Below are 26,735 nucleotides of genomic sequence, written 5' to 3'. Positions count from 1 at the left end.
TAAATTAATTCATAGGTACATTCTACATTTTTATGTTGATTGTTTTGACTTGTTTGTTTTGCATTGTAACTTTGAGTTGTCAATTTGGATTTGGGTTTTGAGATGTTTCTTTATGTATAATGCTTTTTTCTATGCAAAGTTTGTTCTTCCTTTGTTATAAATAATATACATAGAGTTAGGACTGCAACGATTAGTTGGCGTAATCGACAATGTTGTCTACAAAAAATAGCCTAGCCTTGATTTATTTTATTGTCGACGCGTCATAAACAGAACCTTAATAGAGGCTCCAATCACAAAGAACTGCATTGGTTTTTGTAACTGCAATGCACTAAATGAACATCTGGGGGCAGTACCGTTTGTAATTGTTTGTCGAGACTGCACACACTCCTACCAATGAAGAAGAACGTCTGAGGAGAAAAAGAATGTAGAGGAAAATTAAATGTGGTTGCAATTTTGCATTTTTTAGAGGAGCGTCCGTATCTTGTAAGCAAACAGCCTCTGTGCAAACAGCCCCTCTGCTCACACCCCCTCCGTCAGGAGCAGAGAATGTCGGAGAGAGTGAGAGAGGCAGAGAAAAGCAAACAATCAAAAATCAAAATACATATATATATGCATATATACATACTACCACAACAGCACATTGGCAGTGCAGAGGCATCTGAAATGATGACCTCTGTTGCTGTGGATATCTGCTGTCTTTAGATATTTCTATCTGTATTTAATTTTTGAAGATTAAATGACTAAATAAACTTGAACAAATTTGTTAAATGTTATTCTCGAATGCATTGAGGCTAATGATAAGGACAAAAATACAGCCTCTTGATGGTTCTCAAATGTTTCATTTATCTTTTTTCATCTACTATTTTTTATTGCAGACTTCCAACAGGATGTTTTTAGATTGCATAATGCTAATAGCCTTATTAATATCCTCTACACAGTTTTCCTATAGTATGTGAATACAGTTTAAATACTTGCCTATCGTAACTTTTAAGTAGCTAAGCTAACTTTTAATGTAGCAAAGTTACTTTTAAAAGTAACATTCCCCAGCACTGTTGGAATATGACGGGCTTTAATACTTTTCATACTTTGAATATGATCGTAATACCGTTACTTAAAAAAAAGGAAGTGTCTCTTTTGGCAGTTTTTTCTTTATGTAAAGTATTATTGTGGCTGACGTGCCTTAATTGTTAACTCCATTGTTATCTAGTAGGCATCAACTACTAATTGAGTCTCTTGGATTTTTGCAGTGTTTATGATTTAATTGAGCTTTCCTTTACCCCATATTAATTTAAACATTTTCTGCAGTTTCTGTAATTTAAAGTAATACTTCATCCAAAAGAATATCATTGTAAATGTTACTTATTCCTTGTTTGTGGAGATAGCCAAGAAAAAATTTTAATCTCATGTTTTCATGCAGAATGTAAGTATATATTTTGGGTCAGTTACAGTTTGCTATGAGCTCGGGATGGTCCTATGCTGAACAGTCTTGGTACTTAGTGTAGTTTTGTTACCATAAATAACTGTCGGGTATAGCCGCTGTTAAAGTATACCCGAGCGCTGTGGACTAGCAGCAGATCCTAAAATTCCTAGCGAGTGTATACAATTTGTTTTTCATGAAGCCATTTTAAGGTTTTCTAATTTATCATTTTTCCAATAAAATATTTTGGAGGCCTTAAAAATAAGACACTTAATATTTTGCTTAGTTACATTAACATTCATGTTTTTAATAGATTACTCTGTATATTACTCAGTTTATTAAACAGTCAACAGTGACAGTACTAATTTATATTATTAACAATGTGTATGCTTATTGAATGATAAGGTTGTATAAGTTTATGGTGGGAGCTCATTTTCCTTGTTTCATTTTCTTATTCAGTCTGTCTGAATAGTTGTCCTTTTTTTGAGTTGTCACAGAGGCTCCATTTAGTTGTTTGCTAAATTTTTGTCATTTTGTCTCAATATTTGTTCCTCCAATGACTAATCCCATGAAGAAGGGGAGTGGTTTATCTTGCAATTTTTTTATACCTTGTTTCTTTATGTATTTGTTTTTTTTCTGTTGAATAAATAGTTGTGCACAAAAACATGCCCTTATATATGATGTTTAAATTGAACATATTTGTAAATCTCATAGTACAGAAATTATAATTAACTTCATGCCATCACATTCTGTTGGTTGAGAGGTTTTTGTCACTATGAAGAAATTACAAAATGAACTTCAGTTATTTTTTCCTTTTTTTAATGTACTGTGTTATCTTTTGTTACATATTATTCATTCATTTTGTTTTTTATTTGATAATTTTTCATTCTTTCATGGATGCAAAATTAATTTTTATTCATATTTATGTACTACCATTTCTTAGGTGTGGTTACTTTTTGTGTTTTTATATTATTCTAAAATCATTAATGCATGGTCTGTAATTCTTTATTATTGATTCTTCTTTAGAGGAGTTTACAGCTTCCGTCAGCATTTCAGACTTGCTTTGACACTCCCGTTAAAACCTATGGTAAGTTTTTTCATGGTTATCCATGCCCTAGCAGTACAGTCTTGCTGAGTTCATTTTTATATACTCAGCTGCTAAGTTAAATTTAGTGTGTAGTCAGCTGCCACCCTCATGTGATAGGTCAGTCAGGGCATCTTTAAAATTTGAATTTTTGAATTATGGGCTGAGGCAATCAGAAGAAATTTATGTATATACCGCTTCTCCCATTTTTGATATTTGTTTTCTTTTATATTTAGCAAAAAAAGCTGTACATGTTCAATATTGTGAATACTGTATTTGTATGGTTCCTAAAACTAGTGTTAATATTACACTCTGAAAACATCCATAGTATCTTCATAATATCTTTTTTTTTGAACTTCTGCTTTGGTTGAACATGAGAATGTCTCCGTCAAGTACTTCACGTTTGCACTGAGCAGTTGTTTGAAGAGGCTGCTTTGAAAAAGTAATAGTAGCAGTCTAAACTTAGTAAGCTTGCATTTAGAGGTTAGTGGCAAGTAACCATGCCTTGCAATCATTTCCAGTAAATGTTTTAAGAAGCCTGAGTAAACTGTCATTCATATTGCAAAGCTAAAGCCAGAAAGCTATGATTTAGGTAGTAATTTAGATTTCAGAGCTGTTGCTTTTTCAATAGATGAAGCCGTACATAACCATTCCTGTTTTGTCTTTGCTTGGGATTTAAATACTTAATTTGTAACCTTCATTGAAATAAATATTTAGTGTGCATTTTGTCCAATTTATAGGTAATAACCACCAATGGTATAACAGAAGCATATAGAGATTATTCTTTTCTCTGTGCTGCAAGAGACAAAAGGCAAGTGCAAGTTGGACAGGGTTGGGAGCATGTGCTGATAGTTAGGCGTTGGACAGATTGCTAAATAATCTGATTATCTGAAATGCTAGCTTCAGTGTATAATTTTACCTTTCAACCTTTGACTGTGTACATCTTCTACCTTTTCCTCTGCTGTTTAATTGTGCTGTATTTTCCTTGCATGGAGACAACCATTGCATACTTTTTTTTCCTAACACTGGTCTGCAGTGTGCATAAGCAGCAATTATAATCATAGTGAGTGACTAAGCTGGGGGCATGTGAGCATATTTCCTTACACTTAATTATGGAGTAAGTAGACTTTTTCTCTGCATGTTTTGCAGTATTTAGTATTACTGATGTTATCAAATACTGAATTTCTTATACTTAAAAATATGATGCATGTGGCCAGCCATACAGATACATTTTGTCACTGAAGTAGTGACACATAGAGTGACAGAAATGTACACAACTCAAAAATGTTATCGTCATCTCTTGGATATTTTTAAAAAAGGTTCAACAATTTTATTTAAACCTTCCAATTTCTTGACCTGTGCAACACCATAATTAGCACTGCAGACTTAAAACTCAGGAATCCTGAGTTCAAAAATTAGTCTTGGTCTTGCCTGTGTGGAGTCTGCATGGTATGTCCGTGTGAGTTTTCTTCTTGGTATTTTGAATTTCTTATACATTAAGTTCTGGTTAATCGTAAGGTCCAAGTAGGCCTGTTGTGTGTGTGTGTGTGTGTTTTTGGTGGCATGAGGATACCTTGTTTAGGTTAGTACCCAGATCATTACTGGTTCTTTCCTTGTACCCAGTACTGCTTGTGAAGGTATTTCCTTCCTGGGACCTTCAACTTGATAAGTCAATAAAGAAATGGAAGAATGAATGTTTCATAACAAGACACTTTTGCATTGGATGGATCATACTTGTTTGTCATATACAGAATAAGTACCAAGGTAGATCGTGCTCTAAACTGTGTTCAGAGATTTTTCTGGTAAAGAAGAAAAAACTTTTGAGGTAAGGTAGTTCACTCATTAATCATGACACTGTTGTATGGCAATGGTTTGCATGTTAATTAGAACATGCAAGTAAGAATTTTATTACCCACTATACATACATACATATGCATTTTTCAAAGAATGTATTTTCTAATGATGGCTTACAAATTCTATAGATTACATACACTTTTCCACATCACTCGTGTTTGGTGTGAATTGATTGATTGGTTTATTTCTTTTTTAAAGTTTCTTTCGATTAAGATTCTGCTAAATTATAATTGTGGTTAGTTATTTATGGATCAATATGACTTTTAATGTATTCAGTTGAACAAGCAGGAACTCTGCTAAGCTTTTTGATGCCTCCGCTTATAAGTAGCTAATGTATGTTGACTATGTTTGTTCACACAGCTGTTTGAAAAAAAAGTTGTTCCCATTAGTTAAAACAAAAAACGTCAAATTACCCACAATGCATATTCTGTCCTGAGACAGTACATTGTAGCAACTAGTAACACATCCTAATTAATGCCAGTGAATGATTGATGCACGGACAAAAGCTGATTCTTTTTTTGCCCTCGTTGCTTGTGGGATAGCTTCCAGCCCCTCAATGACCCAGAATTTGATTATGTGGGTTTGAGAATATTATGAATATTATTAATGGTGTATTTCAGATGTTTTATTAGTCAGAAGATTAGTCTTCAAAAGGCAAAGTCAAACTCATAGTGTAAAAATCATGATTCTTTGCCTTCCCTTTTATCTGTTATATCAGTTTATGTGTATGGAGAATCTAGAATTCTCCAAAGTATGGTATAGTGTAAGCTGGCCTTAAATAACCACTTTCTTCCAATTTTGCAGTCGAAAATTGAACAACAAATTAGGTGGGTTATGAGAAGCAGTTACAAGTATGTTGGACTGTTGCACTGTTCTTTGAAAAACTCTGCATTAGACCTCTAAAACCTTCCTGCTTTTATCCAAATTGCTCTGAAGAATGAAAAATCAAAAAAAAAATTAATCTAGCAAGGAAGCATTTTTCTTAATGACATCACACCAAAAAGTGTTCTGCTTACACTTCATCCTTTGCTTACATACTTTAAGTTTGTTGATTATATCTCTCATGCTGAGATACCTTCCTTAGCTAGTGTTTTAATTGAATGCTTGAATCAAGGTGACATTTAAAGAACCATTATCTGTTACTCTGGTGACATATATAGAAGAAGAACTTCTCATCCTGGTTTATTACAATATACATAACATAATAGGTAGAAGTCCTTTGTTTCACTTTTGGCCTTAAATGGAGTTTCACATTCTCTCTGTTTACTGGGTTTGAGTCTTGTTCTATGTGCCTAGATTAATTGGGCATGCTAAATTGGCCTCGTGAGAGTTATTAGTGCTCTGGTATGGCCTTGTTCTTTGAGATTGCCTGGATAATCTCTTACTAAAGGATTTTCGTATTTCTGAATTTAGCCAAAGTTCCTTTTTTTCTGTTTGAGTTTTTAGAATTTACCATTAGATCGTGGGTAATATGCATTAAAATATAATTGTTAATCGGTCGTAGTAGAGCAATTTGAATGAAAAATTGGTGTAATGATAAAGTAGTAAACATTGCTATGCCAGAGGTCTATAAATCTGATTTTACTTACTGACCTAGTCTCTGTGCCGAATTTGAATGTTCTCATTCTGCCCTAATGTATGATTTTCTAACAAATCTCACAAAGGTAATAATGATTCTAAATTGTATGGTTCCTTGCCTGTGCCATTTTATTAAAGTGTGGAGCATAGCCACCAAGTTTTGGAAAAAGTTAAATTTTTAAAAGTAAAAATAAAAAATCAAGCAGATGGGATTTGTTCCTGTTGTGTTTTTTTCCATTATCTTTATAAAAATTAGTTTTAGATGATCTGTTATTCACTTAATAACATTCTGTTGATTCATGTCTAGGATTTTCAGGGTTAGTCCTAGGGCCCCTTAAGCTTCAGGTTCTCTTTAGTAAAACAAGTAGTTATTTTTTTCCAACTTTCTTTTTTGTGTATTTCATTATTCTGAATTGTTTGTTGGCTGATGCTGTTCAAAGGTTTCTACTTTTTTCTTAATGTTCATATTATTAAGTATAGATTTTAAAAAGTTCCAAGTGGGTCTACCTCTGTTTATAGCAATGCGCTCAGTAAGAGCAAAAGAATAGTACACCCTAATAGCTCTATTACTGGTCAAACCTCTGCAGACATGTAGTTCCTCAGTCAATTTCAGTAGTATTAAAACCATGCCAGCATTTATTCGATAAGTTTTCAGTTAGTTTCTTAGATGCGAGTATTGGTGTTTTGCTAATTGATATCTTAATACTTATAGAGAAAATGTTGCATGATGGCAATTTTTTATTTTAACTCTGAATGCTAACAAAAAATCAATGTTGCATACAAATGTGAAAATCTTATTACTTGAAAGTCTTTATGAAAACTAAACAAATAAAGTTATTTGAAAAGTTTGTGAAGTTTCATATGTCTAGATCAAGATGTTCCGTTATTTAATTTTGGTCTTATTTTATAAAACTAGCATAAATATCACATGTCCGTGAAACTCATTGCCATCTTTTGATCTGATAAAATCCTGTTGCTGCTGAATTGTTGCATTCATAGTCTGATCTCGTGTAGTACGAATATATATACAGTGAAACCTTGGGTTACGACCAAAACTCTGGTCACAACTGGATTTGGTCGTGAACCGAAGCAATTTCCCCCCATAGGATTGTATGTAAATACAATTAATCCGTTCCTAACCATGCAAACTGTATGTAAATATATATATATTTTTTTTCCTCCGGCCGTCTGGAGTTTTTATTTTTTTTTTCTGTCCCCCCTGGCCATTGGACCTTACTCTTATTCTATGTTAATTAATGTTGACTTATTTTATTTTCTTACTGTGTCTCTTATTTTTCTATTCTTCATTATGTAAAGCACTTTGAGCTACATTTTTTTGTATGAAAATGTGCTATATAAATAAATGTTGTTGTTGTTGTAAATATGTATTTTTTAGTTTTTAAGCACAAATATAGTTAATTATACCATAGAATGCACAGCGTAATAGTAAACTAAATGTGAAAACCTTGAACAACAGAGAAAACGAACACTGCAATAGTTTGTGCTATAGTGCTAGGAACCGCTCGCTAAAAACACTTTTTTTTTTTTTTAATGAGTTTTAAGCACAGGGAAAAAAAATGAACATTTGAAAAATCCATAATTTAATAAACCACCAAGAAAAGTAACATTGCAACAATGCATGCTACGAACCGATCGCTGTAAACAGAACTGAAAACAAAAACAAGTCTTCTCTACCTTGGGTCCAGCCCTCTCTCTTTTGTGCGTGTGCCACTCTCTCTCGCGCGCCTCTGTGTGTGTGCCACTCTCTCTCGCGCGCCTCTGTGTGTGTGCCACTCTCTCTCGCACGCCTCTGTGTGTGTGTGCCTCTCTCGCACGCCTCTGTGTGTGTGTGTGCCTCTCTCGCACGCCTCTGTGTGTGTGTGTGCCTCTCTCGCACGCCTCTGTGTGTGTGTGTGCTCTCTCTCGCGCCTCTGTGTGTGTGTGTGCCTCTCTCTTGTGCGCCTCTGTGTGTTTGTGCCTCTCTCTCGCACACCTGTGTGTGTGTCGCGCTGTCTCTCTCTTACTCACTCGCTGCCCAGGAAATTCACAGGAAGAGATTGAACATGTACAAACCGAAAGGGAAACTGGCTTGTTCGTATACCGAGTGTGTGGTCATGAACCGAGGCAAAAGTTTGGTGAACATTTTGGTCGTAAACTGATTTGTTCGTGGACCGAGACGTTCGTGGACCGAGGTTCCACTGTATTCCATAAATTCATAACATTTCTAATTCCTAAAACTTCATTTATTAATTGTAGGATCCATTGTTAATTCCTTAAATATCAGAATATATTAAATATAGCATAATGTGGTAATCTTGCTTTGTACAGTAATCCCTCGCTATATCGCGCTTTGACTTTCGCGGTTTCGCTCTATCGCGGATTTTATATGAAAGCATAACTAAATATATAACGCAGATTTTTCGCGCTTCAGCTGGTTCTGGGACAATGTGTCTTTTTACTTCCTGTACATGCTTCCTCAGTTGGTTTGCCAAGTTGATTTCATACAAGGGACGCTATTGGCAGATGACTGAGAAGCTAACCAATCCGAACACGCAGTTAAGTTCTCCTGACTGAGAAGCTAACCAATCAGAGCACGCAGTTAAGTTCCTGCTTGCTGAATGCAGTGTTACCCCGGAATGCTCGTCTCGCTCATTCAGCATCAACGTGTTTCTCTGTGTAAAAAGTTGTGCTCTTTTGTGTTTATCTTTGTGCATAGTCAAGCCCTTCATTATGGCTCCAAAACGATCTGCTACTGCTTCAGAGGCCGTGCCCAAGCGCAAATGGAAGATGTTAACGATTGCCGAAAAGGTAAACATTTTGGATTTGTTGAAGGCTATGATTCTTTTTATTTAAAAAGTAGGAAAGGAATATAAGATCTACGGCCGCAGTGTCCTTTTAACCAGGGTGCAAAACAAGTTGTAAGTGAATGTAATAAGGCAGTAGTCTGGATGGAATCTGCTTTAGGGATTTGGATTGAAGACTGCCAGAAGAAGAACAACGGCAGTGCTACACAATCGCCTGAAGTGGCTCCTTTAAGGGCTGTAACGCTCTCCTTTGTTGTGCAGTAAAATAAAACTCATTGTTATCGGACAAGTCATCGTGTCATTGTTGGTGAGTAACCATAATTAATTTTCTACTTACAGTACTTTGTACATGTACGTACGTTTAGTGTCACTGTACACACACATTTACTGTATACTATTTTTGTTGCATTGTACGTATTTATTACTGGTGGCATGTCTATCGTAATGGCTGTAACATGTGATATCGGAGACACTCAATATCTTTAAAATAATATTTAGGTTTTACTATATATAAACAGTGTGTTTTATATACATAATTTCAATGAATCTTACCTAATATCTAAGAGAATACAAAGGGATTATGCTGTATAACTCTGCGGGGAATATTTATAAACAGTGTGGGAGAGTTTATAAGGGCTTAAAATATATAAAAATAACCATAGAAACATATGGTTTCTACTTCGCGGATTTTCACCTATCGCGGGGGGGTCTGGAACGCAACCCCCGCGATCGAGGAGGGATTACTGTATCTTAATTTTAAACCTAGCCAAAATGTATGATCACAAGGTTTTCAGTTGTCATTGTACTTCTGTAACTCTAGTATTTAGATACACTTTCAACAGCCAGGCCTGTAGAGTTGTCTGAGTGACCTGGATTTTTATAAATTTGAAATTGAAGACAGGAAAAAGAAAAGGCAAAATTATGGATTAATAAAATTAATCATTTACATCTTCTTTCTGCAATAATAATTACAATGTTAAGCAGAAAATAAATCCACATTCAGGTGGATAATAAATGTATTCACCCAACCTTTTTACCAATATAGAAATGGGAATAAAAACTTACATTTCGTTGTTTTATTCTCTTGAACTGAACCAAATATTCAATTTTAAGTCTTTCTTAATAACTTCCATGTTCATCAAATTATGACTTCTGACCTTGGAGTAATACTTTCCAATATATGTTGCATCATCAAGAGAAGACACTATGGATTAAGCCTTTTTCCACAGTGTTTAGACTGCAGGTAAAGCTTTCTCATACTACACAATTTTTCCTAAAATTTTTGGTCATAGACTTCATTTGCATAATTGAATTGCAGGCAGTTGTGACATGCACCTGTGATTTCAGTCATGTTATTTAACTTCTCAAGGATCACAGTCATAGCAGTCTTCAAGTCACCTTGTCAGAATCATGTTTTGTTGTCAGGTTGGTTTTGTTTTGTTGTGTTGGTGGGTTCATGTGTATGTGAGTTGGGACAACTAGTGAGCTTTCATACTGAAGTGTACTACACACAGTTCAGCAGCAAGGAAAGAAGAAAAATAGGTATTTTGGACTATGAAAACATAAGAGAGGCTTGCATGTTCAAAGTCTTGTATAGGTCATACTGCATTAGAAACTGAGATAGGATAAAGAAAACTATGGCTGTACATGTAAAGTAATAGTCCAGCCACCAATGCTGTGAGGAAACATTTGAATTGACTATCAGAATGCAGCAAGCTCACAATACTTTATAAATTTTGAAGCAGTGATGAAAAGTAGTGCGGCAGCCATGTAATCGGTCATCCCCTGTGATTCCTAGTGGCTTAATCTGACTTTGTTAGGGTGGTGGTTTATAGTACTCTATCAAGATATTTTTTTCTTTTTAATACATTGATTAAACTACTTGCTGTGAAGATCAGCAGTGACTTTACACGAAATGAAGCAATGTAGCTATCAAAATATTTGCTGCCTTTGGGGATTTTTCGCATTTTATTGTCTTACAAAAAGAACCGTTTTTGCATTGGAATTATTTTGATTTTGGTCAACTTGCTGAAACTCATTAATATTAAAAATACATTAAGAAGAGCTTTATATCTTTAAAGTGGAAATATTTAACTTATTTAACTATCTAACTCTAGATTTCAGTGTCTAAGTTTAATTTTTGATGGAGGATGTCACTAATGCAATTTTCTGTTTGGTAACTAAAGAATAAACAATATTAAAATCAATATTATCAAACTTTCGGTGGTATGACGCAACTGTCGGCCTTGATATTGAACTTTCCAACGTCACTAATTCTCCAACTTTCCATGTAGGTAGAAGGCTGAAATTTGGCAGGCTCATTCCTTACAGCTTACTTACAAAACTTAAGCAGGTTTCATTTCGAAATTCTACGCATAACGGTCATAACGATTGACAACGTTCGCCATGTTGAACTTTCTTATTTATGGCCCCATCTTCACGAAATTTGGTAGGTGGGTTCCCTGCCCGAACCAAAACCAATGTACGCACTTATTTCGGTGGTATGACACCACTGTCGGCCGCCATATTGAACTTTCCAACATCACTAATTCTCCAACTTCCCATGTAGGTAGAAGGCTGAAATTTGGCAGGCTCATTCCTTACAGCTTCCTTACAAAAGTTAAGCAAGTTTCATTTTGAAATTCTACGCATAACGGTCATAACGGTTGACAACGTTCAATATGTTGAACTTTCTTATTTATGGCCCCATCTTCACGAAATTTGGTAGGTGGCTTCCCTGTGCTAACCAAAACCGATGTACATACTTATTTCAGTGATATGATGTCATTGTCAGCCGCCATATTGAACTTTTCAATGGTCTTTGTTACTTATGGGCCCATCTTCAAGAAATTTGGTACGGGGGTTCCCAACGCTGACTGAATCCTACTTACGTATATATATACAAACATAGCCTGCGGCATTGGGTCCCCCATCCCAACGCCTCCCACGTTGTTGGCTGCCTGCCTATATAAGACCGTCCGTCGCTCCAGTCTCTACATTCCCTTCCTTGCTACGCCACGGGATTTACGTCTCCCTGCTGATAACTACAGCCTTTTAATTTAATCCACGGCTTCTCTGCTGTTTTATTGTTCATTTATTACGATTATAGTTATTGTGTAGGTATTTAGACTTACTTTACATTGTTCAGGTACCCATTTCCTTTATCATTCCAACCGTACTCCCATTAACATGTCTATCGAGGTGATCACCATCGATCAAAGAACTGTCACTTACCGAGTGGTTTCCATCCCCGGAGATGGCACCTACCTTTTCCATTCTCTTTGTTACATATTGCACGGCCATATCAGGCTCACTCTTGATATCCGGAGGAACATTGTGTCTTATGTATTGAATGACACATATATATATATACACATACAGTGGTGTGAAAAACTATTTGCCCCCTTCCTGTTTTCTTATTCTTTTGCATGTTTGTCACACAATGTTTCTGATCATCAAACACATTTAACCATTAGCCAAATATAACACAAGTAAACACAAAATGCAGTTTTTAAATGATGGTTTTTATTATTTAGGGAGAAAAAAAATCCAAACCTACATGGCCCTGTGTGAAAAAGTAATTGCCCCCTTGTTAAAAAATAACCTAACTGTGGTGTATCACACCTGAGTTCAATTTCTGTAGCCACCCCCAGATCCAAAGAAATTCAGGAACAAATGAGAACAGAAGTAATTGAGATCTATCAGTCTGGTAAAGGTTATAAAGCCATTTCTAAAGCTTTGGGACTCCAGCGAACCACAGTGAGAGCCATTATCCACAAATGGCAAAAACATGGAACAGTGATTAACCTTTCCAGGAGTGGCCAGCCGACCAAAATTACCCCTAGAGCGCAGAGACAACTCATCCGAGAGGTCACAAAAGACCCCAGGACAACGTCTAAAGAACTGCAGGCCTCACTTGCCTCAATTAAGGTCAGTGTTCACGACTCCACCATAAGAAAGAGACTGGGCAAAATGGCCTGCATGGCAGATTTCCAAGACGCAAACCACTGTTAAGCAAAAAGAACATTAGGGCTCGTCTCAATTTTGCTAAGAAACATCTCAATGATTGCCAAGACTTTTGGGAAAATACCTTGTGGACTGATGAGACAAAAGTTGAACTGTTTGGAAGTAAATGTCCTGTTACATCTGGCGTAAAAGGAACACAGCATTTCAGAAAAAGAACATCATACCAACAGTAAAATATGGTGGTGGTAGTGTGATGGTCTGGGTTTGTTTTGCTGCTTCAGGACCTGGAAGGCTTGCTGTGATAGATGGAACCATGAATTCTACTGTCTACCAAAAAATCCTGATGAAGAATGTCTGGCCATTTGTTTGTCAACTCAAGCTGAAGCGATCTTGGGTGCTGCAACAGGACAATGACTCAAAACACACCAGCAAATCCACCTCTAAATGGATGAAGAAAAACAAAATGAAGACTTTGGAGTGGCTTAGTCAAAGTCCTGACCTGAATCCAATTGAGATGCTATGGCATGACCTTAAAAAGGCGGTTCATGCTAGAAAACCCTCAAATAAAGCTGAATTACAACAATTCTGCAAAGATGAGTGGGCCAAAATTCCTCCAGAGCGCTGTAAAAGACTCATTGCAAGTTATCGCAAATGCTTGATTGCAGTTATTGCTGCTAAGGGTGGCCCACCCAGTTATTAGGTTCAGGGGGCAATTACTTTTTCACACAGAGCCATGTAGGTTTGGATTTTTTTTTCTCCCTAAATAATAAAAACCATCATTTAAAAACTGCATTTTGTGTTTACTCATGTTATATTTGACTAATGGTTAAATGTGTTTGATGATCAGAAACATTTTGTGTGACAAACATGCAAAAGAATAAGAAATCAGGAAGGGGGCAAATAGTTTTTCACACCACTGTATGTCTATGGGGTCAGTGCCACTAATTCTAAGGTCAAGGTAATCCCTACAAACTCTGAGGTAAATATCCATTTCTTTGGTTTTCTTTTGCAATCAAATTTCAGATAGTGCACTGAAAATTAATCTATTTTATTATTTGTTGGCAAAATTGGCCTAGTCAGTGAAGTGGTTCAATCAATATACTTTAGTATTTTTCAAAGATGTACGCAAAAGCCGCCTTTTTCAACTACCCATGAAATCTAACGCCCATGGGTACAGGCAAAAGAATGCAATGCTGGAGATGGAGCTCATGGACTCCCCTTATGCAGTAGTGAAGAACATGGGTGACCGACTGGCGACCGTGAGAAAGTGGAGAGCTGAGGGAGAAGTGGACATAGCAGCAATGTCTAAGCTTTAACGCTTTTAGGTAAAGGGCTGGGTCAATACAGGGCGATCCTTGGATTGGGTGATCTACCTAGATTATAGCCAAAGGCCAGTTAGAAAGGGAAGAAGTATCATATTGTCACATAGGTAACCATGATGGAGCAGGAGGAGTACAGGGTGAAGGCAGTGGCACAAGGTTGACAGTAGGGATGCACTAATTATTTGGCTACCAATCGAAATTCGGATGATTTTCACAAAAAAAAAAAAGCCGAAATAGTGTGGTGATGTGTGACCTCGAGCATTACCAGTTGAGTTTAAAGTAGTGATACACCAAACTTTGTAACTTCTTAAGAGTAAAAGTATGCTAGCTTCAAAGAAGGGCACTTGGTTTCTGTTGAAGGCACTGCCTCAGGAACGCAGGGCCATCTCAGCCTGTATAATGGCCATTATGGGCTCCTCTGCAAGTGTTCAGTTTCATACACCAGTGTCCTTGCAACCTGCCCGTTCCATGCAGTTTAAGGTGCAAAGTGCCTGGAAGAAAAAGATGCCATTTGTATTTGTAAATAAGACTGAGTAAGAGATGGAGATCCTGCATTCTAAGTAATTTAGGTTTACTTATTGGAGTGTCAGCAATCAGTATGCTTATACATGCGTGACTGGCCGGTACCTGGCACATGTTGTGGCATGGGGTGTGCATGTACCAGAGTTTACCTAGATAGGTGCTTGGGTTTACGGGGCTGGCAGATTGACTTTATAGTCCTGCTGGTTACATTTGAGTTGCCAGCCAATAGGGGTCATCCGTGGACCTAAAGGTACGGTAGGGTTAAGCTCTGCTGAGCTATTGAGGGAGCAGGTTTTGTTTTTTTTTTTTTTTTTTTTGACAGCTTTGTTAATATTTTCTTTGTACATATATACATATTTCATTTTTGGATTGTTTTTCTTTCAGGATTGGTGCAGTTGTTTTTCTTTTTGTATACTAGGGGGCTCCTCTCCCTGCTTGCGTCATTCGCCCACCCCCATGTTTGGTTTACCTGATATGCAATTTAAAGAGATTGTTATTTTCATAAGAATTGTTACATATGCATTATTTTCACTTTTACTTTAAAAATTTTTGTAAAAACAATACTTGTCCTTTATTTTCGGCCCCGGGTGTGGTTACATCTTTTTCTCGCAGGATGTATAATGCTGCTCATGTTGTGAAGGGGGCAGCTGAACGCACGCTAAGGAGATGCCATCTGATCATCTGCTGTCTTTCTGCTGCTGGCGAGCTGCCTATTCTGCTTGTAGCATGTCGTTGTTTTAAGAGCTAGGAGCACATGATGAGTGTCTGCCAAAAGCAATCCAACAACTGCTAGGTTAGATGTCCGTGGAGTTGTTTTTATTGATGGCTGACTGCCTTGTCTTGCGTGATGTTGTAAAAACCATACTTGTCCTTTATTTCCGGCCTCAAGCGTGGTTAAATTTTTTTCTCGCATGACATATAACGCTGCTCACGTTGTGAAGGGAGAGGCAGCTGCTGTTGCGCTGTCCGTCAATCATTATAAAGAAGAAGAAGAAAAGGATAATTTGATGATTGATAACTGTGCTTCCCACAAAATGATTCTGCATTTAGATAATGTTTGTGTTGAATTCCTCCCACCCAATTGCATAGCAGTGCTTCAGACATTGGATTTGGGTTTAATTCACACCCTGAAAGTGTATTATCGTAAGGAAATGCTGAGAAAAATTCTCGTCAGCATAGCTTGTAGACCAGAGAAGATTAAAATTAATGCAAAAGAAGCTATTGAAATGATTGCAAATGCCTGGACACAAGTTAAAGAAAGCACTATAAGTACAAATACAGAATCTCATTACAACAAAATTTTCATTTAATTACAACAAAATATTTTTGAGGTCCCTGGAAGTTCATTGTAACGGAATTTTACCTCTCTCTCTCTCTCTCTCTCTCTCTCTCTCTCTCTCTCTCTCTCTCTCTCTCTCAGTTCCTCCAGGATTTCGTGGACATTTTTTTGTGATTGTTGCGTCCTAAAATGCCTGATTTTCTAGCGGATTTTTCCAAATGTTATGGCGAAAGTTGCAATGTTTTGAGGGTTTATTTTTTTCTATAATTTTGCAAGAACAAATGAATTTGTAAAAGTTAAAAATGCATATTTAGTACAGATCAAATGTAATAAAACCGAGTAAGATAAATTACCCACTTCACTGTTACCCCCACTAATAAAATGTGTGAACTTATTTGTGTATGCTCTTTCCTCTACATCACTGCATCAGTGACATACTCACACATATAACTTTAAAACATTAAACAAAGCACATACAGCATGTTTAATCTTTCACTTAATATTTTTATCCGTAAACACATTTATTTCTCTCATACTTGCTCACACACACCCACACATCATTTGAGATGCAGACTGACAAGCACGCCTCTGTAACTTTCTAATTAAGCCTCTATAACATTTTCCATAAACGTGCATTTTAATCTAACTCGCTTTGTTTTTTTCAGCACTTGCAACCGATCTGGATGCAACAGCCTCTGTCATGGTCATTTGTCATGTCTGTAGTCCTTGTTTTTGAGCCATTCTCCGGATATGTTTTGCAGTAGAAAAGTGCCTGTAAAGCGATGACATTCGTCTGTGTTCTACCACAATATTGCACATGGTGCAAAACAGTTTACCAACACTTTTGTGTAATACTTCAGGAAATTGACGTGCACAGACTTTAGCAGTAATATTTAATGGCAAATGTGATCTTTTCGCGTAGCACATCTTGCAGGCTCAGCTTCAAGGAAGTGAACCTGGGTGTGTGGCTAAGGTGAGTGGTCAGATTTGTGGAAAGACTGCAGTGGTTGGACAAAAAAATTTCAAGGCTGAGCAACATTTGTGGAGGTTGGTTGAATCTGTGATCGCGACCTCGCAACTGAGACTGATACATGGATAAATGTCTGAAGAGTAAGCCTACAGGAATTAATTTTGTTAATAAAAAATGAACAGTTAACACCTGTGGTCTCTAGCTTAATTATAAACACTTTTTAATATTGGACATAAAACGTCCGTTTGTCTGGTTATGCAGGAGATTAGTGTAAAAAGTTTTTAAAGGGATAAAGGAAAAAAATGTCTGAATTGGCATTGGATTCGGGTGATCAAGAATCATGAAATCAGTGATCAGTATCGGCCTTATAAAACCTCCATAGTTGACAGAACTGTTATTAAATGTGTGATAGCATTGTGAAAAGCTGCCACGGGCTCGGCTTGGTTTCCTTATCAGTTACCTATGATACCCTGCCAAACCAGAATCTCCAACAGTGGTTTAGCATGAGCAAGCTAGTGACCTATGTGAGACCACCAGTGCTACCCTCTAGCGCATGCTGTCTTGCTGTAAAATCTCTTTGGCCCAAAATCAGTTCAAATGGGGCATGATAGGGTGCTCAGAATGCTGGCAGAAGTGGTGGAGAAAGGACAGCTTGAAGATAACTATGAGAGTTCAGCAGCAAACCAGCAGATCTATCTTAGGCAATGAAAGCTCCCAGATCGCTGCAGTAGAACACCTGCACCAATCATTTTGAATCTAGGAGCACAATGGAAGATTGAGGTGGACCTGAGCAGGTAACTCCGCTTCCCAGGGGGACCTGCAGGACTTCACTGCGGCCGTAAAATCTGTGCTGTTGGTTGAGCTGACATTGTCATGGTAGGAAGGGATAGAGGCAGTGCATAAGTGGAAGAGACCTAATGAGTTGGACTTGGTTGCACAGTGCATGGAAGATGGATGGTATGTGTGGCTCTCTCCACTTGAGACGGGAGCCAGAGTGTTTGGGGGGCTATCAACAATACTCCTGCTTAAGGACCTGGGTTTACGAGAAGGCAGGCAGCAGAAGACTAGCAGGAAATTGGTGGAAGAAGCAGAGAAGGTAAGCTTCTGGTTGTGGCAAAGGAGGAGGGTCAAGGCTTGGGGAGTGAGTAACTCTTGAGGAAAGTATGGCTGCAGGGGGGAGCAGGGAGATATCCTTGTTCACTGCTTCACCACCAAGAGAAGTGCTGCAAAACAGGAAATTGCCTAACTGTGTATATGTATTAGAGAATTTGATTAATGTACAGTATTCCTGACGGTTTAGCTAAATTGTTGGTATAGAGGAGGTAAACAAAGTGATGAAAATGCATATTCTCAATATTAACATTATTTTTTAATTGTGTGTGTGTGTGTGTGATCAAAGATCTGCATGGCATATTTTTCTCTATGTATTATTTGTTCATTATTATGTCATTTAATATGTAATGTTTTAAATACCCATATCCCCACAGAAGTTTATAGAATGCATTTGTGAAATTCTCCGCTTTTCCTCTTGATCTGTCTGTAGGCTCACTAGTATAAATGTTTTGTATAAATCTATTTGATATATTTATATTTGTTAAAAAATTTAAATCATACAGTGGTGTGAAAAACTATTTGCCCCCTTCCTGATTTCTTATTCTTTTGCATGTTTGTCACACAAAACGTTTCTGATCATCAAACACATTTAACCATTAGTCAAATATAACACAAGTAAACACAGCAATTTGCAGCAATAACTGCAATCAAGCATTTGCGATAACTTGCAATGAGTCTTTTACAGCGCTCTGGAGGAATTTTGGCCCACTCATCTTTGCAGAATTGTTGTAATTCAGCTTTATTTGAGGGTTTTCTAGCATGAACCGCCTTTTTAAGGTCATGCCATAGCATCTCAATTGGATTCAGGTCAGGACTTTGACTAAGCCACTCCAAAATCTTCATTTTGTTTTTCTTCATCCATTCAGAGGTGGATTTGCTGGTGTGTTTTGAGTCATTGTCCTGTTGCAGCACCCAAGATCGCTTCAGCTTGAGTTGACAAACAGATGGCCGGACATTCTCCTTCAGGATTTTTTGGTAGACAGTAGAATTCATGGTTCAATCTATCACAGCAAGCCTTCCAGGTCCTGAAGCAGCAAAACAACCCCAGACCATCACACTACCACCACCATATTTTACTGTTGGTATGATGTTCTTTTCTGAAATGCTGTGTTTCTTTTACGCCAGATGTAATGGGACATTTGCCTTCCAAAAAGTTCAACTTTTGTCTCATCAGTACACAAGGTATTTTCCCAAAAGTCTTGGCAATCATTGAGATGTTTCTTAGCAAAATTAAGATGAGCCCTAATGTTCTTTTTGCTTAACAGTGGTTTGCGTCTTGGAAATCTGCCATGCCGGCCGTTTTTGCCCAGTCTCTTTCTTATGGTGGAGTCGTGAACACTGGCCTTAATTGAGGCAAGTGAGGCCTGCAGTTCTTTAGATGTTGTCCTGGGGTCTTTTGTGACCTCTCGGATGAGTCGTCTCTGCGCTCTTGGGGTAATTTTGGTCGGCCGGCCACTCCTGGGAAGGTTCACCACTGTTCCATGTTTTTGCCATTTGTGGATAATGGCTCTCACTCTGGTTCGCTGGAGTCCCAAAGCTTTAGAAATGGCTTTATAACCTTTACCAGACTGATAGACCTCAATTACTTCTGTTCTCATTTGTTCCTGAATTTCTTTGGATCTTGGCATGATGTCTAGCTTTTGAGGTGCTTTTGGTCTACTTCTCTGTGTCAGGCAGCTCCTATTTAAGTGATTTCTTGATTGAAACAGGTGTGGCAGTAATCAGACCTGGGGGTGGCTACGGAAATTGAACTCAGGTGTGATACACCACAGTTAGGTTATTTTTTAACAAGGGGCAATTACTTTTTCACACAGGGCCATGTAGGTTTGGATTTTTTTCTCCCTAAATAATAAAAACCATCATTTAAAAACTGCATTTTGTGTTTACTTGTGTTATATTTGACTAATGGTTAAATGTGTTTGATGATCAGAAACATTTTGTGTGACAAACGTGCAAAAGAATAAGAAATCAGGAAGGGGGCAAATAGTTTTTCACACCACTGTATGTTCCATGCGTTACAAATTTGGGATGGAGGGTGTAGGGTGAAAGAGATTATCATTGCTGCTTTGAACTTGCTTGCGATAAGAAATATGGCTGTTTTCAGGTCTGTTTTAGGGGATCCATGTGTATTCTTATTTAAGAAACTGTTGTGGCCAGTCTAGTTTTGATTGTTATTGGAGTGCCCTCTCCTGGTTAGATTGAGAATGATAAAAATTACTCCATGTATAAAATATGCCAATTCCTTGTCCTAAGCAATAGTGTTTTAAGAAACGTTACTGGTTTTCATTTTAATAAATTAATGTAGAAATATGGTGCATTCTTATAGGCTGTTCTGTTTGTCACCATTACTCTCTTTACCTGCATTCTTGATTTTCAGTAAACCTGTCCTGTGTTTGATTTAAATCTTCCTTTTTGTATATCCTGAGAGCTGTACTAACCTAATTTAATATTTAGAAATGTGGGTTTTTGTATTATTCTTATTTAATATGAACTTGCATGAAACAAAGAAGCAGACCCCCTTCATCTAAGTGGCTTTATTTGCATATTCTGATATTCTTGTCTTTGTTTTACTACAACGTAATTTGACGTTTCAAAAGTGTTTTGTTTTTGCTTTGGCATTAGGGTTACTTCATATTGATGAATAGAAAATAATTAGTCAAATGCATCACTACTTTATAATATGGAATCAGTGTCTGGGAAAACTACACTTTTGTACAGTATAATTTATATGCACTGTATATTTTTTCAAAAAATGAAGGAAAAGAAAATGTAATTTTCTGCAAATTACTGTAGGGCAGTGTTTGATACATCCAGTGCAATTTGTGCATTTGCAGTTTCGCAGTCACAAAGAAAAAGTATGTTACTTTGATGCTAATATATCAACAACTTTCCTATATATGTTAAAAAGATTTGTATGGTGTAAAGTGTTTTGTGATGATGTTTGCATGTATTTTTATGAGTGCAGGTTTATTGATGTATTTATTGATGCACAATGGAGTGGAGAAACCTTGTCCAGTGTGTCAGACTGTAGGCTGTTATATTTTCCTGAGCAAAGTTTTGAAAACCTTATTGTCCCATAAAATGTTAAAGCCGGTAAATATTTGAAGCATTTTACTGGATTTGTAATTTAAAGTTAAATCTTTTTGTCATGAACTCTACAGCCAGTAGGCTACGAATGTTGATGACATTTGTATTTATATCAGTTTAGAAAAATGTCATGTTTTCAATTTCTTTTCAATTTATTCATGAATGACTTCATACCACAGGTATCTACTATATTTTAAGTAATATGAAAATAATCATAATGAATTTGAGTAAAGACTACAATTACTACAAATATCTTCTTTTCATTAGATTTGGAACATGTCTGAATGTTTTATGTCTGATTAGATAATTGTATTTCTAAAATTAGACATAGCTTTTTAATACAATACATCATTATTTCATTAATACGAAATACAATATTTTCCTAGTTTTTTAAATGTCTGACAATAAATGAAAATAAATCTCTTCATTCTAAGGTATAAGATTGATCCGAAAGTTGAAGAAAAGCTAGATCCATGAAAGCATGGTTTATTTTTTCAAATTTTGTTTAAAACCACACATCCCCTATAATAAATGTGTAGTGCAAGGGTGATCTGTTGCTATTCCACATATCCCGAATGCCTTAACTGTTCTGTACAATGATGACAATTGAGATTGTCAAAGTTGAAATGAAATAGCATTTTTTTTTTTTGTGCTGTGTCTTATAGTCACATAGTCTGAGTTATATATGCAGGTGGAATCCCATTGTAACGAAATTCATGGGCCCATACGAATATTTTGTTATAATGGAAATATTGTTATTATGAATATTGTGACCAGGGTCGCTGGCGAGTCACCATTTCTAACAGTAACTGCACAAGGACAGCTCCGTAGTTGCTCTGCTGCATCTCTTAAACAGTAAACCTAGAGCAGAATAATTGGTTGTCCTCAGCAGGATCAAGCTTACCACATGACATGTTTGTTGAATGATGTTTAAAACATTTAACACCTGGCTTTGACCTGCTTGTTCCTCGCACTCTTCTGGTCTGCCACAGTGGCAAATCTGAGGCACTGGTGTTCTTCTAATCTGAAGATGGGTGTTAAAGCAGGAAAAATACCATGTCACGGCTCCTATATCTTATGCTTGACTGGTGATGTAACAGCTCCTATTTTAAATGACTGTGGTGTTATGGGTCCACAGCTCGCTCAGCAAAGGCTGTTTTTTTTAAATAAATAATCACTGCACTCGAGGCGGCTTTGTGAGGGGGCGTAGTAGTTGTAGCCAGCCACGGGGCGATCTGCGGTGTGGGCGTTTCTCACCTAACGCACAGGTGAGGAACTGCCCACATCCGTGATTGTTCCCGTGGCTAATGTGCTGCAGCTGCTATGGCCCCTCAATATAAAAGAAGCGTGATTCAGATAGGAAAAAAGAAAAAACAAAATGGAAAGAGAGAGAGAGAAGGAAACGGAGGTTGAAGCAGGAGGTGTTGAGGAGAGAGAGAGAGAGAGAGCAAATCAGTGCACTAAGAAGTGAGTGAGCGAGCGCTTGCAGGTAGCTGAAGGCAGCCTGGGTGTTTTGGCCAACATCTGGGAGAAGTTGTGGTCACTCCCGCAGAGTGTGTTTTGAAGGGCGGGAGAGACCGGGAAGGTGCAGTACTCTCCGCGGAAGGTAGTGGGAGTCGGGACTTGGGACGTGGTGTCCCCAACGTGAGAGCCTTAGCCGTTAGGGGATTCCCAAATCACTGTCTGGGGACAGTAGCAGGAGGAGTAGGCAGAAGGTCAGCTGCAGAGAGAGCGTCTCACTTGTTGCGAGGCTCAGATGGGTGAAGCAGGAGAGACACTAACACTAACAGAGAAGAAGCACCAGGCTTGACACTGGCTCCTGATGAACGTTTTAACCTTGTTGTTTTAAGAAGATTTTCTATTTATTGATTTTTAACCTCCACATTTTTCTTTTATGGATTATTTATTTAATGAATTTTGAAAGCACTGCACTTTATTTGAACACTGTTTTTGATTGTCTTTTAAATAAAAGCACTTTGCATCTTTTTGAACCATCCCCTTGTTATGATGTTGCCTCTACTGTCTAGCTCATCGGTGACATTACCAACAGTGTTGGGTTCAAGGGCTCCCGAACAGCAATGGGAGCATGGAGTTGAACCCGCATTGTCACATTTGGTGGGAGCAGTGGGATGAGCTAGCAGTGAGGTACAAAGAGGAGACAGAGCAGCAAGCAGGATTGGTGCCAGACTTTTTGAGGACCCACGTACCCAAGCCGGAGGAGGACATTTTATGGACTGAGCTTTTTAAGGACATTTATTTATTGCTGGTTTTTAATTGTCTTTTAAAGTTCTAATTCTTTTAATGTCCTGTTTTTATGAAGGGGGGCTTGGGTTGTTTTTTTGGTGGGGATTTGTTTTAGTGCTTTTATTGTTCTAGTGCAGTGTAGAGTGGCCGAGCTGTGGACCTGAGCTCCAGTTGCATTGGGTTGGCAGTGGCGTGGAGCCTTCCCGTGCAACCGGAGTCTTATGGGGGGGTGGGGAGGGGATGTGGTGTTATGGGTCCACAGCTCGCTCAGCAAAGGCCGTATTTTAAATAAATAATTACCGCACTCGAGGCGGCTTCGTGAGGGGGCGTAGTAGTCGTAGCCAGCCACGGGGCGATCTGCGGTGTGGGCCTTTCTCACCTAGTGCACAGGTGAGGAACTGCCCACATCCGTGATTGTTCCTGTGGCTAATGTGCTGCAGCTGCTATGGCCCCTCAATATAAAAGAAGCGCAAGTCAGATAGGAAAAAAAGAAAAAAACAAAATGGAAAGAGACAGAGAAGGAAACGGAGGTTGAAGCAGGAGGCAGTGAGGAGAGAGAGAGAGCAAATTGGTGCAGTAGGAAGTGAGCGCGCGCTTGCAGGCAGCTGAAGGCAGCCTGGGTGTTTGGCCAACACCTGGGAGAAGTTGTGGTTGCTCCTGCAGAGTTTGTTCTGAAGGGCGGGAGAGACCGGGAAGGTGCAGTACTCTCCGTGGGAGTCGGGACTTAGGACGTGATGTCCCCAACGTGAGAGTCCTGGCTGTTAGGGGATTCGCAAGTCACTGTCGGGGGGAGCCAACCGGAGCCAATGATCGGAAAGGCGACTCACAGTAGCAGGAGGAGTAGGCAGAAGGTCAGCTGCAGAGAGAGCGCCTCACTTGTTGCGAGGCTCAGATGGGTGAAGCAGGTGAGACGCTAACACTAACAGAGAAGAAGCACCAGGCTTGACATTGGTTCCTGATGAACGTTTTAACCTTGTTGTTTTAAGAAGATTATCTATTTATTGATTTTAACCTCCACGTTTTTCTTTTATGGATTATTTATTTAATGAATTTTGAAAGCACTGCACTTTATTTGAACACTGTTTTTGATTGTCTTTTAAATAAAAGCACTTTGCATCTTTTTGAACCATCCCCTTGTTATGATGTTGCCTCTACTGTCTAGCTCATCGGTGACATTACCGACGGTGTTAGGTTCAAGGGCTCCTGAACAGCAATGGGAGCATGGAGTTGAACCCGCATCGTCACAATGACGTCTTGAGACTCTACCTGCCCTCTCTATACAGTAATAAAATACCTGTATTTTCCTTTGAAATCTGGACTTGCCTTCCTGTCTCTTGTGCAACTCTGTGACCCAAGCTTGACTTAACCTGTATTTTTTTTTTTAAAAAAAAGTAATTCTTAAACTGCAAAAAATATTTTATTTAATGTGTAAACTGATGCAGTTCCTCATTTTATTTGTTCATTGGAATGAAAACTTTGAGTAGTGCTATGAAACTTGGACAGTACAGTATCCACACACGACCCATCTACCACACAGATGCTTTTGTGGAGTACTGACTCAAAATTTGGCTAAGTGTATGATGTCACAACTACACTCTTGCCAAGCATTGTTGAGACCAGAAATTTTGCAGCAGACTCTCGCTTTCTTTTGGTCTAACAATAGATACAGCCTGTTGCAAGTTTTCCAAGACTCAGCAGCATTAAGTATTTTTTTTTAATGGATCAGCAAGAGTGAGCCCAGAAGAGAGACTTTGTCATGCAGAATGCAGTGTTGCAGATTCACACTGAAATAAGCCAAAGACAGATTGTGTTATTCAAACACATAGTATCGGCATATATACAGAAAAGCAATACCCCACACTCAATTTACAGCTGTGCAGCAGGAGATCATAAAAATAAACAAACTTAAAAATAAAAAAGGTAAAAAAATCAAACAAGAAAAGCTTAACCTGCCACCATATAAAGCTATAATAAGCCGGTAATGCACTGACACCTGGTATGCATGATACAGCTTAGTATAAAGACAGTTGTTAAACCATTAGACTTCCCATTTGAAAAGGCTAATTTGACATGTCTGTAAAATGAACTTCAGCTGAAGCTATATCTTCAGGATTGCAATGCACAAACAAAAGTGTATTAGATAAATGTGCTTAATAGTTTTTAAACATCTAACGTAACTCCCTAAAATTTCTCAATTTCATATACAGAGCAGATATACAGGGTGGGCCATTTATATGGATACACCATAATAAAATGGGAATGGTTGGTGATATTAACCTTCTGTTTGTGGCACATTAGTATATGTGAGGGGGAAACTTTTCAAGATGGGTGGTGACCATGGTGGCCATTTTGAAGTTGGCCATTTTGGATCCAACTTTTGTTTTTTCAATAGGAAGAGGGTCATTTGACACATCAGACTTATTGGGAATTTCACAAGAAAAACAATGGTGTGCTTGGTTTTAACGTAACTTTATTCTTTCATGAGTTATTTACAAGTTTCTCTTTTTGTACGGCCATTGACATGTCGCAGAGGTTAACACGTGAGGAGCGGATAGAAATTGTGTTGATGTCTGGTGCACTATCTCATAGAAATGACTTGTTAGGTACCTGCTGTGATCTTGCCCAACCCACACGTATTTTCATTTTAAAAACTTTTTTAGGGTTCACTGGATAGGTTTATAATCATGAGGATCAAAGTGGGATAGAGATGTGTGTTGGACAGCACATTGCTGTGACAGCTTTTCAATGAAAACTGAATTTTATTGTAATTACGCTCTGTGTGTGTGTGTGCCCAAGTCACCCTTGATGGTATGAGACAGAGTTGGGAACTTTGACTAAAAGAGTTGTTTCTGTTCTTTCTCAAAATATACAGTACTAGTGTACTCTTTGAATGGTACTTTAGAGTAATATAGACAAACAATTACATTTCTAAAAAAATAAGGCTTCACTATTCTAGATGAACAAAGGTAACCCTTGGCAATTTAAGAAAAGCATGTAAATTTTGCTTTTGAAGACTATGCACTCTTTGTCAATATGAAGTAGTTGAAGGATAAATATCTATAACTGTAAAACATTGAATAACAAGCAGAGACACCTATGGGCTGTCATGCTGACAGACATTCTAGATATACTGTAATTCAAATGATTTTCTAGTGCTATGGAAAATACATACAAATATCTTCAAATTTAACTGTACCAGCTTTGAGTTGGTGTACTTTGACATTAAGTGTAAACAACTACGTATTTTTGTAAATCTTTATGCAAAATTATTTATGAAATTTTTGTGGATTTTTAAAGTTCCTATTCTGTGCTTTCATTTATTTAACTCCTGTTACATTTTCTATCATAGTGTGCATTTGGAACCAAATACAATGGTTTGAATGCAACTCATTGAAACCCTTGACATTTTAGTCACATTGACACCATGTTTGTTCGTAAAGCAGTTAATTGTATTCTTTGTTTATTTTTTTAACTTCCTTGTAAATAAGCCATTTT

The 26,735-nt window shown here is 37.7% G+C and overlaps 1 protein-coding gene across 2 annotated transcripts in view; it reads left to right on the top strand.

The window, feature by feature from the left end:
- The window catches only part of usp12a (ubiquitin specific peptidase 12a), a 97,668-nt gene that overhangs the window by 27,403 nt on the left and 43,530 nt on the right, over positions 1-26,735 (top strand). The window contains exon 1 of one of the 2 annotated variants that reach the window (XM_039745487.1): positions 2,449-2,504. The exons of the other annotated variant lie outside the window; for it this stretch is intronic. Coding sequence (XP_039601421.1) covers positions 2,502-2,504 — 3 coding nt within the window. The 5' untranslated portion in view covers positions 2,449-2,501. Of the gene's footprint in view, positions 1-2,448; positions 2,505-26,735 lie in introns of those variants that run through there. 2 annotated transcript variants of the gene reach the window in all.

Source organism: Polypterus senegalus, chromosome 2 (assembly GCF_016835505.1).
Source record: "Polypterus senegalus isolate Bchr_013 chromosome 2, ASM1683550v1, whole genome shotgun sequence".
NCBI classification, from domain to species: Eukaryota; Metazoa; Chordata; class Cladistia; order Polypteriformes; family Polypteridae; genus Polypterus; species Polypterus senegalus.
This window is presented reverse-complemented; position numbering and strand designations above follow the sequence as displayed.